Below are 18065 nucleotides of genomic sequence, written 5' to 3'. Positions count from 1 at the left end.
CACTTTAAGTACCATACTTAGTTGTTGTTTCTTCGTTTCATATATATATATATATATATATATATATATATATATATATATATATATATATATATATATATATATGTTTGTCTTTACAAATTGCCCTTTATCGAGATTGATGCTGTTATTTAGAGGAGAACATAGATGCCTCTGTATCTCCAGAGCCTCACGGACCTTCCAATCAAATGTTTTTGTCTCTACATGAAGAGTTTTTGTTTTCTCCCAATTAAGTTTTTCTGAACATGATTTACAATGTAACCGAAAGCAAACATATCTATCACAGATTGATAATGTTTGCCTTCGGTTAAGCGTTTTTGATGTTGTTGGGTTCGAGTTCTAATTTGTAATTTCGTTTTTTTAACATATTTTTTTAAACAGTTACATTCAATTAAGTAAGTTCTAGAATTTTAAAAAATTGGATACATTTAACAGGTATTATTATGTAAAAATGCAATTTTGTATATCGCATGGTTAGAATTATTTTGTTCTCCCATTTTAAACATTGAAGGAAAGTTATTGATTTTTTTCTAAAAGTAAAAATTACTGAAAATTTTAATATTCATATTTTAGTGTTACTTTTTTAAAGAAATAATAACTTAAAATAATTTTTGTTTAAATTGTTATTTCTTTAAAAAAGTAATACTAAAAGTTTGCTTTAAAATGCTATTTACAAATTTGTTTTTGTAAATAACATTTTATAGCAAAGTTAATAAACTTTATTTTCTGAAAAACTCCAAAAAGTGACTTTTAACATTTTATTTGTACCTGTTTTGTTTGTAAGCTACAGAATCCGGTGCACTCTTATTATTAACGGTGCTTGTTCCGTTTTTCTTAAAGTTTATGTAGTTGTGCTTTTTATTACATGGATAAAAGCGGCTCTTGTTGAACAGTTTTCGTATAAATTGAATTATTTCTTTTCAGAAAAAGTTTTTCATAAATTTTTTTATATAGATTTATTAAGAAGCATTCGCTCTACAAGAAGTTATAAATTTTATTTTACAACTTTATTTAGTTTTTAAGTTAGAATCATTTAAAGTAAAAAAAAAAAAAAAATGTTCAATAATACAATAACTGTCTTTTTAAGTAAAGCGTATTAATTAGCCAAGCAATTAAAGTTACACAAATAAAGCAATTAAATAAAAATAAAGCAATTAAGTAAATCAATTTATACAATTAACTACAAAGATGAGGAGGTAAAGTAAAAAATATCAGCCTCTACATTTTTTAGTAGAAAAGAACTCATCGCCACACGCATATAATTTTGGCAAGTATGCAAAACCATTTGTCATTTTCACTTGCTGCATTTTTGTTCCAACGACTTGGAGACTTTTTGCATTTTCTTTGTTTTGTTTGAATCTAAAAGTTTGTTGCATCTAATTGCAAGAGTTATTTGATCACCCCTTGTCACCATGGAAGCCGATTTCGTTAAAATTCCAGACATTTGAGTATTCATTGATGTTTGCTTAAAGAAGTTGAGTCTTGCATGTATTGAAATATTTTTTTATATTATTTTCAGTACAAGAAGCTGTTCTGTGTGTTGTAACTTTACCTGAAGTCCTCTCGCTGAAAGCATATATATATATATATATATATATATATATATATATATATATATATATATATATATATATATATATATATATATATATATATATATATATATATATATATATATATATATATATATATGGAAATACTGCAGTTAAGCGGCGTAAAATAATTTAATATTTTTGCTTTTATCGCTCTCGCTCGCAGAGGCTAAAAGTTCTTAAAATTATTTTAAAAAATTAAATAGATAAATTTCAAAGTGGTTATTTTTTTAAATACGTTTTTGTTTTATATTTTTATTTTTTGTTCTTTTTGTTAATATTTAACTATTTTATCATTTATATTTTTAATATTTACTTAATACATTATTATGTAAAGAAATTTAAATTTGTTTATTTTATGATTGTACAATTTTAGATTGTTTTAGACAAATTTCTTGTTACAATTATGGAATATAGGATACCACAATAATTGTTCTTGCTAAATATGTTTTTAAAAAATATGTGGCTATGAAAATAGCCGTTTTATTTATCAACTACAGAGAATACTGACGAGACACACAAGATAGAAACGCCGAAAATATTAAAAATCCTTTAAATGTTTGATGCCAGCAACACACGTGGTTCAGCCAGGATTTCATCTTTAGCAACAATAGTTGTTGGAGCACTTGGTCTCCCATGACCAACACGTTACATAGCCATCTGAACAAAGATTTACCATGTTAACTAAGAATAACTACTTACTTAATGTAAACGATTTATTCAGTGCAGAATTAATTAATTAAAATTAAGTTTGGTATATATAGTTATAATACGTATAATATATAATAAAAATGAAAAAATAAAAAAATTTAGCAGTGACTTACTTTTACTTATCTTTTCTATGAGGCTTTTCTTTTCTTTTCTTTTTAAACATTTCGAATTTTTCCATATTTCGAATGCGGTCTTCTTTCACGTATCGCAACGTCTCTTACAGATTAATAGACATTTCTCTAATTCGATTGCGCAACTAATTTCTCAGCTTGAAAAAGAGGCCAGTAAGGACAAAAATGTAAACAAAATAGCTGCAAACAATTTAAAGGATAATTCTTAATAAATTACTTGTCCAATAAAAAATGAATGGATTTAATAGTGACTGCTTTAAAGATAAAAAAATTCAAAATCTAATATTAGATGATATAAATAGAGATCTGAAGATAGAATTAAATTCAAAAAAAGATGTATCGTTAAAAGAAGATATGTGCTGGGGAAAATCTCTTGAGTTTCTCCCAGTGTTCACCAGACGTGAAATTGATAATCATATGAACAAATGCGGTAAATTAAAAAGAAAAACTATAAAAAAACGTTAGAAAGAGGACTGAAATTTAAGCAAGAACGTTACATTTCTACAGACAGCTTATTTACAACACGAACACTCAAACACTTCATTGCAAAATGTACCTGTCGAGCAAGTATGAAAAAAATGATTCGTAAAATGCAAATATACATAAATCGCAAAAATAGTCAAGTTGATAAGGCTTCTTGCAGTTGCCCAGCTGGGTTAAGTGGTTATTGCAATCACATTATGGGTTTACTGTTAGAGTTGGCAGATTACTCATTAAATTCTTTTAAAGTTGTTCCTTCTGAAATCGCTTGCACAAGTACTTTAAGAAAATGGGGAGTGCCTGGTGAGAAACAGAAAAAAATATATCCTGTAATGAAAAACGTACTTCATGCTAACTTTATAAAAAGGGATTAACCCAACAGTATATGAGGCAAGATGTAACTTCAATTTTATAGACAACTTAAATGCTGTAATGAAGCTACAGAATAATTTTAAAAAAATTAATCCAAATATTGGCTATGCTCATATTATACCAAATAAAATTCTCATTGATTCAGAAATCACAAAATTTGGCATGCAGTGTATAGGATCCCCACTTTCATATCAACTTTTACCAGTTGAACGAAATTTTATTGTTTTATCACACTTATGTCAAAATGTTGAATGCGAATCTGTTATAACTTCTAACCTTACCTTACCTAGTAAATTTTTAGATATACCTGATACATGGAATTATTCCCCAAAAGAAATGGAGTTTATGAAAAAAATAATTGTCTCACAAGAAGAAAGTATATCATTACAAAAAAAAAACTGTAAAACAAAGGCAATGTGCACAATGGTCTAAGGAGAGAAAATATAGAATAACATCATCAAATGCACATAAGATTTATATTAGGAAAAGTAACTTTGAATTTTTGATAAAACAACTTACAGAAGACATTAAAAAATCCAACAATGTTAAAGAAATGCTAAATCACGGTAATATTAATGAAGACATTGCAAAAGAAAAATTTTAAAATGTAATGCTTTATCGATTAAACCAAAATATCAAAATACTTGAGACTGGGTTATTAGTTCAACCATGCATCCCTTGGCTAGGTGCAAGTCCAGATGGACTTGTTTTAATTTATTCAAAGCCATGTTTAATTGAAATTAAGTGTCCTTACACAAAAAGAAATGAAAATCCTAATGATTTAGTTAAGGAAGAAACATTTTATATTGGTTCATTACCTACAGGAGAATTATTTCTAAAGAAGGATCACTTATTTGGCTATTATACACAAGTCCAAATGGCCCTGGGTTTATCTGGACTAACTCATTGTTTGTTCATAGTTTATGTTTATAAAGGAATTATTATTGTAAATGTTGATTTTGATGAATTTTATTTTTTAGATGTTATCGATAAGTTAAGCGATTTTTATAAAAAATATATTTTATCATTCTATGTTTCTCAGTAATAAATATTACATATCTTACATTTTTACTGTTTTATAAGAGGATCCATAAAGTTACACAATAAACAGCTTACAGTCCAAATTTGATTAATTGATCCATATAAAACAAGAGGTATTTCATTTCGTATTTGTTTATTTTTCTTAATTCGTTGTATGGCACATTCTACATGAATTCTTAAAGCTGCTATTGTTTGACTTTCTATAACCTCTTCATATGATAGCTGATCTCTCCCATTTAAAAAGGCTGGAATATTCAGTGTTACACCTAAAGGCTTAAGCAGATCATTAATTAAAAAACCCCTATCAGCCATTATAGAATCACCACTCTCCCATAGCTCTTTTTGCAAAAGTCCTGATTGCTTAACTATTTCAATATCAGAAATAGAGCCAACAAATAGTTCACTAACAAATGTTACTGCACCAGAAGGAGCAATTCCAACTAATCCTTTATAGGTTACGTGATGCTTATTATGTGAAAACAGACTTCTTTGAATCGTTAGGCTGGAAGATCTTTGACAAAGCAACTCAGTACAGTCAATAATAACTTTCGTTTGAGGATATGTCTCTTTAAAGCATTTTGGCATATTATGTTTAAGTTGATCTAAATTTGGCCAAATTGGTATAGCACCAAGTTTAAGATATATAAAATTTGACCATATAATAAGGTATCTTGAAACAGATCACTTCGAGAAAGAGTTTTAATCTGTTTACATTTTTGTCCTTACTGGCCTCTTTTTCAAGCTGAGAAATTAGTTGCGCAATCGAATTAGAGAAATGTCTATTTTTTTTCATTTTCAACATCGCAGCTGCAGTATTACCATACACACACACACACACACACACACACACACACACACACACACACACACACACACACACACACACACACACACACACACACACACACACACACACACACACATATATATAAATATATATAAATTTATTATTTTTAATTGGTATTTAGAATTAAATAAATTTGGTTGATAAGTTTGCTCCTTTTTTTTTAAATTTTTTAAAAGGTACTTATTTTCATGTCTGCATTTAGAAATAAGTTCAGTTTTTTTTTATTTAGTAAATTTTCTTGATCTAAATAAGTAATAATTTCAAACTTTTTTGTTAACAAAATATACATTTTTAAGATATGTTATTATAGGTAGGCGTAGTTTTTAGAATAGACCAGTTTAATTTAAAGTTAATATTTTTTTCTTTTAGTTGCCAAATATATTTTGACATCATAGTCTCTTTTGAGTACTTTTAATGATTTTTTTTATTTTTTAATGTAGTTGATGGAACTTCCTGGTCAAAGAAATCAATCACTATTTTACAATGCTTACTATATAACTAAAAAAAATTATTTACAAGTATATTTTATAATTGTATAGAAATGTGATTTATTTTACTATAGGAGGATGGATTCTGCTTAAATACAACACATTGAAATTTGACTGATAGCATGTTTAATTTGTATAGTATAGATAAATAAAACTGGAGAAAATGAAGAAAAAGAAAAGGTTTATTTAACAAGAATAAAAATATTGCGAGAAAGAAAAAGATTTAGATTAAAAATAAATAAATTAACAAAATCAGCAGTAGTCTTTAGTAGACTGTTGACAAAACGAATTTAACCGATTTGTTTGGAAGAAATAGAAATCGATTTATTAAATTCTTTTGTAGTAAAATTTTTATTATTCGAAATAGGGTAAAGGAAGGTATGTTCGTGATAAATTAACTAGATGTGTAATTACAAAGTCAATTTCAGTAATTTTACTTAATTACTTTAATTGTTTGATGTACATAGAGTAAAGTTACTAGAATCTATGCAGTTTTGGGATTTTAAGTCCTTTGATAAGTTTTTATAAAAGCTCAAAAGTCATTGAGAAAGGTTAGGTAATTTTGTGATATGATATTTAATTTCGTGATAGTGGTTAGGTAATTTCGTGAATACACAATAATATTTAAATTTTTCTTTATTAATTAAGTATAACATCTGGTATAATATAACAAAAAATATCAACACTTGTTTTGAATTCATAACTATTCAATCAGACTTTAAGTTCATAAAATATAAATATAGTCAGGCTTATTTTTTTTTACATCACTGTTGTAACTTTTTTTACAAACACCGCACTCCCAATCATCATCTTTTGAAGCATTTTTATTTTTTTTACTTTTTTTAGAACATACAGGAATAGAATCCTTTGAAGTTAATGGAATAGGTTGATCAGGAGGAGTCAGACACTTTGCACTTGAATCCCTTTTTGGCCTATTAGGGTTAGGTGTGGTTGGCTCTACAGATGGAATAGTTAACAATGTTTGTATAGCAGTATTACTGTGTGGTTGAATTTCTGTACTTTGAATCTCTCTGTTTGTCAATTGAGATGGAGCTATTGCTTCTGGAGGAATGGCATTTTTATTTAAAGGGCAAATGCCACTTTTTTTAAATGCATTTTCTATATTTTTTTTAGAAAAGCTTTTAATAAATGTTGGATTCAATATTGTATGAAAAGTTGTCCGATTTGGATAGGCTTTACTGCAAAAATATTTGCAGATTCGTATAGAGAAAGATATTATTATCATTTAACTATATAGTTATATCTAGGCACCGCTGATTCGATTCGTAAAATCCGCAAAAAGCCAATCCGACTTATTTTGCGGATTAAAACAGTCAGTTCGTAAAAATTTTTCGGATTAACAATCCGAAAACTAATTTACGAACCACTAGCGAATTTTTTTTTTGCGGATTCTCTTTGCTGTTCGGATTATTAATCCGAAAAACTTTTACGAATCAATTTAACTTTAATTCGCTTAGCGAATTATACGAATCGCGTTCCGTTCGCGTCACCATTAAATGGTGTGGTTCAAAAAAATTACATTTTTATTATATGCGCGTCCTATAAATAGTGGATTTCTTTTTTATTTTCAATCAGTCCTATTTGGAAATCTTAACCTACAACAATTCGTTCAACAGATCAAGTCTACTATTCTTTACTTACATTTATTACGGTAAGCCATTATTATCTTATCTTGATTTAAAAGTTAAGAATATTTCAAGCTAAATTTTTGCGGTTTTTTTTTTTTTTTTGTGGATCAAATTCCTTTGCGAATTATTTCGCTTTGCGGATTGCTTCAATTAGTGGATTGGTCCTATAAAATTTATATTGTTATGTTTCTTCTACTTAAATATTAGTAGAAATAAAAATAGAGATAAAAACTAGTTTGAAAAGTTGTTACGTTCATTTCAACAATTAAGGCAAATAACCTTTAAATAATTAGTTCTTTTATTGAAAGCTTTATGCATGCCTCAAAAATATCATTTTTTATTAAGACAAATATAAAGGAAAAACTCAATCTGATTTATTCCATTTTTATGTTATTTCATTTTTTTCTTCTTTTCAGATGCCTAAGCTATCTAATATTTGAGAATTCTTCAACAAGGTGGAGGAAAACAAGGCAAAATATAAGGCCTGTGTCAAGCCAAAAACCGAGGTGTCATTAGAGCTTGCTCACTAATTCAATAAAGATCTAAACAAAAGATTCGAAGGGGAGTTGATGAATATTGAATTCTCTATTGCTCATTTTTTAAATCCTAACAGGAAGAGCATGTGCTTTGTGGATGAGGGGGGAAAATTTGAAGTAGTCAAAACTGCAGGAAAGAAAGCTATGAAAGAACTGTCAAGAAAAGAAATTTTGGCCAGCCAAAGCACTCCTTCCCCTTCAATGTTGGATGATGAAGATGATGAAGACTTTGATTTCACTGAACAACTGAGGAAGAAAGTGTTTGGTGCAGGTTACATTAATCCTGGAGGTGAAACAAGCACCAAGAAAGCCATTTCTGCTGAAATTGAGGGGTATTTGAATTCAAAACCAGTTCTAGCAAATACAAATGTACTGGAATTCTGGAAACAAAACCAGTATATTTACCCAATAATGTCAAGGCTGGCCAGAAAAAATCTCTGTATACCTGCTGCATCATCAACATCTGAAAGAGTTTTCTCAACAGCAGGGAATATATACAGCTCTAGAAGAACCAATCTTTCAATCTCAAAGGTTGAGATGTTGGTATATATGAAAGAAAACACTAAGCAACTCAGTAAAATTCAAGACATTGTGTGGCCAGGAAATGAATTTGGAAAATGATTAACTTTCAGTGTGATTTTGACTTTTTTTTATTTCTTAACAAGGAAATCATTTCGTTTCATTGTATATTTGAATATTATAAATAAATAAAAATGAATCTTATTTCAAAAGGATTTTTTATTCTGAACCCGTATAAATCCGTAAAAATAATTTCGGTTCGGATTCCAATTCGAAAAAAGTTTTTCGAATTGCAATCCGATCCGAAAGTATCGAATCGGATTGCAATCCGAAAAAAAAATCCGAAAAAATTTTAACGAATTTTTTTCCGATAAATTATTTTCGGATCAAATCAATCCGTAAGTAATTTGAACCGTTTAGCATAGTTAATTCGGTGCACAATCCGCAAACCGATAAACAGTAACGAATCGGCGGTCTCTAGTTATATCGTGCTTAAAACAATTTTTAATGTCATTATATTTAATAAAAGAAACATGATTAAAAATGTAAATTCATTTGAGGTGAAAACGTTAAGAAAATGTGTAACTGCGATAAGGAATCATAATTTATAGGAAGTTAATAAAAAAACAAAAGTTTTACCATTAAATCAAGCATCTTTTCTAGTTTAATAATTAATAAAAATAATTTACTTACCTTAAAACACAAGTCTGGAAATAAAAATGTTGGACAAGTACTCCAAACAAATGTGCTGAACGCACGTTAAATAATGCTAAAGAATGTACAAACTGATAGTAAACAATTGACGTATCACACGCACCTAACGACTATTTGTGAATCGACAGTAGTACCCCGGGGTACCATTTGACGCAATTTCGATGTTTTTGACTAATAGGTATGTTCGCTACAAATGCCGAGCGAAATATCACGAAATTACATATATCACGAACATACCTTCCTTTACCCTACATGATAAATCAATGACAACAAATGCATGGACATTAGTTGAATTAACAAGTAATTTTCATTAAAAACAGCTAAATAAGTTTAAAGATTATGGTAATTGTCGAATGTTTATATACGTCAAAATGAATTGGAAAAACCTTTGCGATTGGTTTTGAAAACATCCTTTGTGATATTATTGGATTAATAGTTTAAATTCTAGTAATTAATTTTTGTTAAATAGGATTTGATTTGTATTGATTATCATTATTTAATTATCATAATTTTTTATTCATTTTGTTTTAACAATAATTATCCAGTTAATTGATTTCTTGATTTTTTGTTTGTTTAGATGTTATATAGATTATCTAGATATTGTTTAGATATTATATATATATATATATATATATATATATATATATATATATATATATATATATATATATATATATATATATATATATATATATATATATATATATATATATACGCTGCCAGTTTCTCTTTTTTCAGAATCGTCAAGAAATCTTTCTATTTTCTTGTTCTTTAAGAACATTGAGCACTTTCTATTTTCTATGTTCTGTTCTGAACATTGAGCACTAATTTTGTAAAATACACTAACACAATTTACATCCAATTTAAAAAATCTACTGCAAATAATAAGTATTCAAGATTTGAATAATAAATAATGTGGTTTGTTATAAATCATTATATTATATACTAATTCATAACATGTTATGAACTCATAATATATAGGGGAAAGGTGCCCATGATGGCATAGCGCCTATGATGGCATACTGGTCATATTTCCAAAAATATTAGTTTTGGTGTATAAGTGATTAGACCAACATGTGTATATTAGTAATTCATTACTTCTTTTTAAAATACGTCCTTCTGTCGTAAATAATGCTTTTGTAATCAACAAACATAAATTTACGCATGTGATGTTGTAGTTTTAATGCCCTCATATATTTAGGATTACAATTTTATTATTCATCATACAGAAGTAAAATTTTCATGCATTTCATCTGCAGGCTTTGTACATTTATTAGAATACTTATTTTAATGCTATGTGTAGAATAAGGTAGACACAGCTTGTTTTAATAAATATGGTGACTCTTTCCTATGATGGCATACTGAGAAGTTGCCATCATAGGAAAGTCTGCAAAATGAGTTGAAAAAAATGCCTGAAATAAATTTTAATGCGCATAAAAAGGTGATCAGGCTAACAAAAAGATGAAACACAAGAGTTTGAGAAACCAACACATTTGGAAATGAGATCTCCCCCATCAGAAGCTTCCAAATGCATTGGATCTTCTGTTTCAACGAAAGGATAAGATCTAGTATACAAGTTGTGTCCAGTGCCTTTAGCAATCCCTAAAATTGAATTGAAAAGGGCATGAAAACGTGGAAAAACTGGACCTCTGAATACCACACCGGATATCCAAGAATTAAAAAATAAGGGAAAAGAAAAAGATAACAAAGAAAAGGAAAAATTTGTTAGAAAAACAAGAAGAAAGTTGAAGAATGTTGAAGAAAAATACTGCAGTGAGCAGATTAAAGGAAGTAATAATGTAATGGGTTTCGATTCTGATACAGCATTTTTGTATTGTTATGAACTTTATTTGCTGTCTTGCTCTAAAGAACCATGGATTTGTTGTCAAAAATGTAGATCTTGGTATCATTGCTTATGTGCAGGCATAAAGAGAAGTAGAAAAAAATTTATATGTGAACTATGCTTGTAGACCAAATATTTATTTTTGATTTTCTTTTTTTGATAAGTTGTGTTTCCATTAATAAAAAACAAAAAAAATCTTGTTTGCCTAATTTCTTTAAAGTGTGCCATCATAGGAGCAGTTAGTTGCCTATGATGGCATACTTGTATATTTTTTTTTTAATGGTATATTCTTATAAAAAAGCAAAATAGTAAAAATTCTGAGGTTCATTATTATTCTGCATGCTAGAGGGAATACACCTATGTCAAAAATTATTTTTTAAGTTTTCAGGTAATGACTCAGAGAAACGTTAAAGTTAAGTATGCCATCATAGGCACCTTTCCCCTACTCAAAAAATTAGAAAAAGTCTTGTCGGACTTTTTTTAGTCACCGCTTTATTATAAACGTTTCCCGCGGGATCTGAACGGCACAATTTTACGTCACCCACAGATAAATGAAACAAATCCGAAATTTACGGAGACTGGCCTTAAACTACATGAGTAGATCAAGCTTTGCCTGGTTTACCGTTCGTAAATAAATTGGTATGTTTCGAATGTTGTAAATAACTAGCCACAGGTTCAAAGTACTTGTTTGCGGGTTCTTGCAAAACCCCAATCGGTATGTTTAGTAGGTCATTTCAATTAATTATAAATTCAGTGAAAGAATTTAAGATGGTGACTGTTAGAGACCGCCGATTCGTTACTGTTTATCGGTTTGCGGATTGTGCACCGAATTAACTATGCTAAACGGTTCAAATTACTTACGGATTGATTTGATCCGAAAATAATTTATCGGAAAAAAATTCGTTAAAATTTTTTCGGATTTTTTTTTCGGATTGCAATCCGATTCGATACTTTCGGATCGGATTGCAATTCGAAAAACTTTTTTCGAATTGGAATCCGAACCGAAATTATTTTTACGGATTTATACGGGTTCAGAATAAAAAATCCTTTTGAAATAAGATTCATTTTTATTTATTTATAATATTCAAATATACAATGAAACGAAATGATTTCCTTGTTAAGAAATAAAAAAAAGTCAAAATCACACTGAAAGTTAATCATTTTCCAAATTCATTTCCTGGCCACACAATGTCTTGAATTTTACTGAGTTGCTTAGTGTTTTCTTTCATATATACCAACATCTCAACCTTTGAGATTGAAAGATTGGTTCTTCTAGAGCTGTATATATTCCCTGCTGTTGAGAAAACTCTTTCAGATGTTGATGATGCAGCAGGTATACAGAGATTTTTTCTGGCCAGCCTTGACATTATTGGGTAAATATACTGGTTTTGTTTCCAGAATTCCAGTACATTTGTATTTGCTAGAACTGGTTTTGAATTCAAATACCCCTCAATTTCAGCAGAAATGGCTTTCTTGGTGCTTGTTTCACCTCCAGGATTAATGTAACCTGCACCAAACACTTTCTTCCTCAGTTGTTCAGTGAAATCAAAGTCTTCATCATCTTCATCATCCAACATTGAAGGGGAAGGAGTGCTTTGGCTGGCCAAAATTTCTTTTCTTGACAGTTCTTTCATAGCTTTCTTTCCTGCAGTTTTGACTACTTCAAATTTTCCCCCCTCATCCACAAAGCACATGCTCTTCCTGTTAGGATTTAAAAAATGAGCAATAGAGAATTCAATATTCATCAACTCCCCTTCGAATCTTTTGTTTAGATCTTTATTGAATTAGTGAGCAAGCTCTAATGACACCTCGGTTTTTGGCTTGACACAGGCCTTATATTTTGCCTTGTTTTCCTCCACCTTGTTGAAGAATTCTCAAATATTAGATAGCTTAGGCATCTGAAAAGAAGAAAAAAATGAAATAACATAAAAATGGAATAAATCAGATTGAGTTTTTCCTTTATATTTGTCTTAATAAAAAATGATATTTTTGAGGCATGCATAAAGCTTTCAATAAAAGAACTAATTATTTAAAGGTTATTTGCCTTAATTGTTGAAATGAACGTAACAACTTTTCAAACTAGTTTTTATCTCTATTTTTATTTCTACTAATATTTAAGTAGAAGAAACATAACAATATAAATTTTATAGGACCAATCCACTAATTGAAGCAATCCGCAAAGCGAAATAATTCGCAAAGGAATTTGATCCACAAAAAAAAAAAAAAAACCGCAAAAATTTAGCTTGAAATATTCTTAACTTTTAAATCAAGATAAGATAATAATGGCTTACCGTAATAAATGTAAGTAAAGAATAGTAGACTTGATCTGTTGAACGAATTGTTGTAGGTTAAGATTTCCAAATAGGACTGATTGAAAATAAAAAAGAAATCCACTATTTATAGGACGCGCATATAATAAAAATGTAATTTTTTTGAACCACACCATTTAATGGTGACGCGAACGGAACGCGATTCGTATAATTCGCTAAGCGAATTAAAGTTAAATTGATTCGTAAAAGTTTTTCGGATTAATAATCCGAACAGCAAAGAGAATCCGCAAAAAAAAAATTCGCTAGTGGTTCGTAAATTAGTTTTCGGATTGTTAATCCGAAAAATTTTTACGAACTGACTGTTTTAATCCGCAAAATAAGTCGGATTGGCTTTTTGCGGATTTTACGAATCGAATCAGCGGTGCCTAGTGACTGTGCCAGTACCAATAGAGCTTGCGGTGTTCTTTATCCTGAACAATAAAGTTCCATTTGAAATGCCAAACATATATGATGCTTTATATAATGATAGGTTGCCATATATTATATGTGAAACTGCAACATTGAGTTGCTGGTCAGTGAAATTCCTTGTTTTTTTGTTTCCCATAGTATGCATCTTTCATTATTGAATGAGATAGAGTAATTATTTTTTAAAATGTTAGCTAACGTGGCTGACTCATATTTATACAAGGAATTGATATGTTATTAAATTAGATTAATAAGTATGAAATCTTTTTAATTCAGTTCTTTTTTTTCCGGAATAAGCAAATTTAATTCTGAAAATTGGATCATCTTCAAGCAGAGTTTTTACTACAAATTACATTTTATGTTCAGCGCTGAGAATTTTTATTTACGAAAATGGGAAATCAGATAGCGAATAATATATATATATACACATATATATATATATATATATATATATATATATATATATATATATATATATATATATATTATGGAGCAAATTATTTTAATTAATGATAATTAAAATAATTTGCTCAATGGGTCATTCCATGCCAAGTGGTGCAAAGGTCCCTTATGGACCATCTCAGATTTTATTGAAATTTTTTGATTTTGTACATATATATGTTAAAAGCATGTTTTGAAAATTTTAGATCAATATCTAATATGGTTCTTGAGAAAACGCTATTTAAGTAGTGGGCTATTTTGCATAAAATTTCACTCTACAAGAAAAAAGGGTTTTTTCATCATTTTTAACAGCCAATAACTTTTGAACAAGTTAGTTTTATACTTCAATTATTATAAGATAGCAAGTGTGCTGTGGATACTTTGAAAAAAGAAAAAAATATTATTTCTGGCATCTTAACTTTTTCCATAATGGCGGGCTAAAGTTGATTTTTTTGTTTTAAGAATAAGTTTTTTTGTGCTTTTAAAGACCTTAATCTTAAAAACTAGTTACAAAGTTAATACAAATCAAATTGCCTGCTGATCTACATGTGGTGGATAAACATTTTTAAAAAAATCAGTTGATTAAAGAGCTGCATTCAAAAGTTATAGGTCTCCAAAATGAGTCAGATCGAGATTTTCGTAAAATTGATCTGTGATGCAAAGCATCTGTTACCTAAGATGGCACTTTTTTTTTTTTATAAAATTTTTTATACGCATCAATTAAAGACTGTTAATTAATAAAAACCAAAAAAATTAATGGGCGCTTATTTATAACCCCCAAAAGGTAGTCTCTAAAAGTCAGGTAAATTTTCCATAAAATTCTAAAATTGACATAATAAATAAATGCATTGAATTATATAATGTTACTTATTATGAAATATCAATTAAAAAATATCAATGCTTAAAGCCTTTTAATCCCTTTAGATAAAGAACTTTTAAATCCCAATAGATAAAGTCCCCTCCCCTCTGTCCCCTCCCCTCTTTATAATACAATAATTTTTTTAATGAAAAACAAACAAAATGTTTTTAAGAAAATAAACAAAAATAATAAAATTTACAAAGAGTTAAATTTCTCAAATAATAAAATAATCTCATTGATTTCTTTTAAGTCAATACTATAAAATCTTCTGAATTCTAAATTCTGCAAGTAGAAAAATCCACATTAGTGCAAATGATATCAAATGAGACTCTTCTTATTTTTATTGAGGTAAGTGACATTGGGATAAAACTGTGGTGGTTTCGTGTCCCAGGTATTGTCGAACAAGAACGATATCTCTCTTCCAAATTGAAGTTTGTAGTATGTGTTTCTATTGAAACTTTGTCAACAAAAAAAAAAGATATTCCTTTGACGTGTTGAACACACCAGCTGTACATTTTGCTTGGTGTGTCAATAGGATCGTTTAGTGATTGTAGACTGGCTCGTGCAACAAGACGTTTCACTGTTCCACCAACACCATCACAAGGGCTTTTACCATGCGATGTTGCAAAAAAGTGCCACTCTGCAGTCATGTCAAAATCGTGTTTATGGTAGCATAAGTTGATAAGATTTTTGTAATTTTTATATTGTGATGCAGCTCCATCACTAAAATAGATAATGTGTTCAAATGTTTGTAATTGTTTAAGTTTATCAATAACATTACCGATAAAGCAATGAACAGCATCTGTTCCATGTTTCAGATGATCTGATATAACACAATAACTTTGACTATCAAGTTTTCCATCTTTTATAAAATACGCAACAAAGGGGTGCACAGTTGCTTAGCTGTTATTCCAGTGAAAACCTTGGACTGCATCCTGTATTAGAAAACTATAGTTTTCTGCAAAGTCAAGAAGAACCAAAGCTTGATTTTCTTTTAAATTAGTTTTCAAATGTTGGTAGTAAGTGGCTTGACTTTTTGATATAAAATGATGCACTCGTAAACTATCTAACTGTTCATAAACCATTTTAATAAATTCATCTAAAGGTAGAGTTGCTGGTACTAAAGCACATTGGTAATTTGATTTTTGCCATTGATAAAAGTTAACTTCACTAATTTCTTTTTCTGTAAACAAAGTGTCAATGTAGTCTAACAAAACCTTTTTAGCAGGACATTTATCGCAGCTATGCAGCATACAATCTCTATTTTCAATGCTGCAAACCATTAATTTTAATAAGATTTTGTAATCAGAAATTCCAGGAATTTTCTGTACAAGGAGCTTTACATTTTGATGGTACTGGCAAACACAAACTGCATGCAGACCAGAAGCACCACCCACAGGAATGCACCACTTGGGCCTTAGCTCACAAAATTTTGAAAATCCAACTTTAAGATAATTATATTTCTTTTTAAACTCAATATGTAGCTCTTTCATATTGACTAGTAGAAGGCGCTTTTGGATATGTTGCTTTTTACTATCTACTTTAACTGAAACAAACTCTTTTTTTCCTGGACAAACCCTTGAATATTCATCGCATTCATAGAAATGAACAACCTCTGTAATTACATCTTTGCTTAGTTTTCTACCCGATTTTGGAGAAGGTTTTGATAGTATTCCACTTTTTTTACTTAATTTTCTGGCTTGTACTACAGATCTTTTTGAAGTAAAAAAAAACTTCTGAGTTTTCTCTATTGACCAACTGTCTGGAGTGAGTGTAAGAAGTGTGATTTTTTCAGAATTTGACAATGTTTTTTCAAATTTTGACTTAATTTTAGTCATAATATTGTCTAAATCTGTGTTTGTTTTTTTCAAACATTTTTTTGAGGGTGATTCAATTTCACAAAGTGCAGCTATTTCTATACCTAGCACATTGTCAACAGCCTTTTGTGTATGAGCTCTTATGCTATCAATTTTACGCTTTCCATATGCAACTCTATCTTTTTTTGAAACAAGTTTTAGAGGTGAGCATCCAAAACTTGCAATACTTGAATTAAGATCTTCTTTTAATGTATGGTTGTCAACATAAATTTCTTTTTCTTGGAGTTCATTTTCTTTTGTATTATGTTTGCAATTCAGAACTTTTCTGCAACTAGTGCAAATTTTTTGACCAGGTATTAAACCAAAATCTTTGGCATATGAAAGACTGATAACTCTAAGAGAATCTAAAAAATAACGGAAATAATTAAATATTTTTTTTTTTATTTATTTAGTGTTATTAAGGTATTTTTATTAAATTAGGATATTAAATATTGAAACTTACTTTTCACATTTTTTGCGTGCTTGTTCAACGGATTACAACAATGCCTGCGATGTTCATTCTTATACCTCGACAAGTAAACTTTCTCATGATAGCTACAAATAAAATCTATGGGATTTATTTTGCTTCTCAAAGAAATAAGCTCTTGGTTTAGTTTAGACAGTTCTTGGTAGCGTTTACTTTTATTAGATAGATAGCACTGTTCATTTAATGCTTTACCAATACAGCAAGTAGAAAGCTCAGGCATATTACTTATTATTAATTAGTTCTAAAATAGAACAATTTATTTGGTTATATTAGTACTTTTTAGATTGACATACTAGTAATATAGAATTAAATGAAACAATAACTAAACTTTTAAAAAGTAATAATTTTTTATGGAAAATTTACCTGACTTTTAGAGACTACCTTTTGGGGGTTATAAATAAGCGCCCATTAATTTTTTTGGTTTTTATTAATTAACAGTCTTTAATTGATGCGTATAAAAAATTTTATAAAAAAAAAAAAGTGCCATCTTAGGTAACAGATGCTTTGCATCACAGATCAATTTTACGAAAATCTCGATCTGACTCATTTTGGAGACCTATAACTTTTGAATGCAGCTCTTTAATCAACTGATTTTTTTAAAAATGTTTATCCACCACATGTAGATCAGCAGGCAATTTGATTTGTATTAACTTTGTAACTAGTTTTTAAGATTAAGGTCTTTAAAAGCACAAAAAAACTTATTCTTAAAACAAAAAAATCAACTTTAGCCCGCCATTATGGAAAAA

General features: G+C 28.9%; 2 protein-coding genes, 1 long non-coding RNA gene and 1 pseudogene across 4 annotated transcripts in view; 1 reads left to right on the top strand and 3 right to left on the bottom strand.

Annotated features, from left to right (window-relative positions):
• Nucleotides 1-18065, bottom strand: part of LOC149881778 (uncharacterized) — a 37952-nt gene that overhangs the window by 7599 nt on the left and 12288 nt on the right. The gene's annotated exons all lie outside the window — the stretch shown is intronic.
• On the top strand, nt 7020-8612 carry LOC149881781 (uncharacterized). The gene is made up of 2 exons (XM_090067410.1): nt 7020-7352; nt 7746-8612. The coding sequence occupies exon 2, from the start codon at nt 7899-7901 to the stop codon at nt 8484-8486; it is 588 nt and encodes a 195-aa protein (XP_089923536.1). The 5' UTR covers nt 7020-7352; nt 7746-7898; the 3' UTR covers nt 8487-8612.
• Nucleotides 11973-13533, bottom strand: LOC149881780 (uncharacterized). Its single transcript, XM_090065987.1, has 2 exons — nt 13233-13533; nt 11973-12839 (listed from the first exon to the last, which is right to left on the bottom strand). The coding sequence occupies exon 2, from the start codon at nt 12684-12686 to the stop codon at nt 12099-12101; it is 588 nt and encodes a 195-aa protein (XP_089922113.1). The 5' UTR covers nt 12687-12839; nt 13233-13533; the 3' UTR covers nt 11973-12098.
• On the bottom strand, nt 15306-17559 carry LOC149881779 (uncharacterized; annotated as a pseudogene). Its single transcript, XR_016445225.1, has 2 exons — nt 17296-17559; nt 15306-17197 (listed from the first exon to the last, which is right to left on the bottom strand). The product of XR_016445225.1 is annotated as an uncharacterized LOC149881779 (transcript).

Source organism: Hydra viridissima, unplaced genomic scaffold (assembly GCF_058129835.1).
Source record: "Hydra viridissima isolate aposymbiotic clone 2 unplaced genomic scaffold, HvirCarnegie_v1 scaffold_11, whole genome shotgun sequence".
In the NCBI taxonomy this organism is placed as follows: domain Eukaryota; kingdom Metazoa; phylum Cnidaria; class Hydrozoa; order Anthoathecata; family Hydridae; genus Hydra; species Hydra viridissima.
Note: the sequence above shows the minus strand (reverse complement) of the source record. Positions and strands in the feature narration are given on the sequence as shown.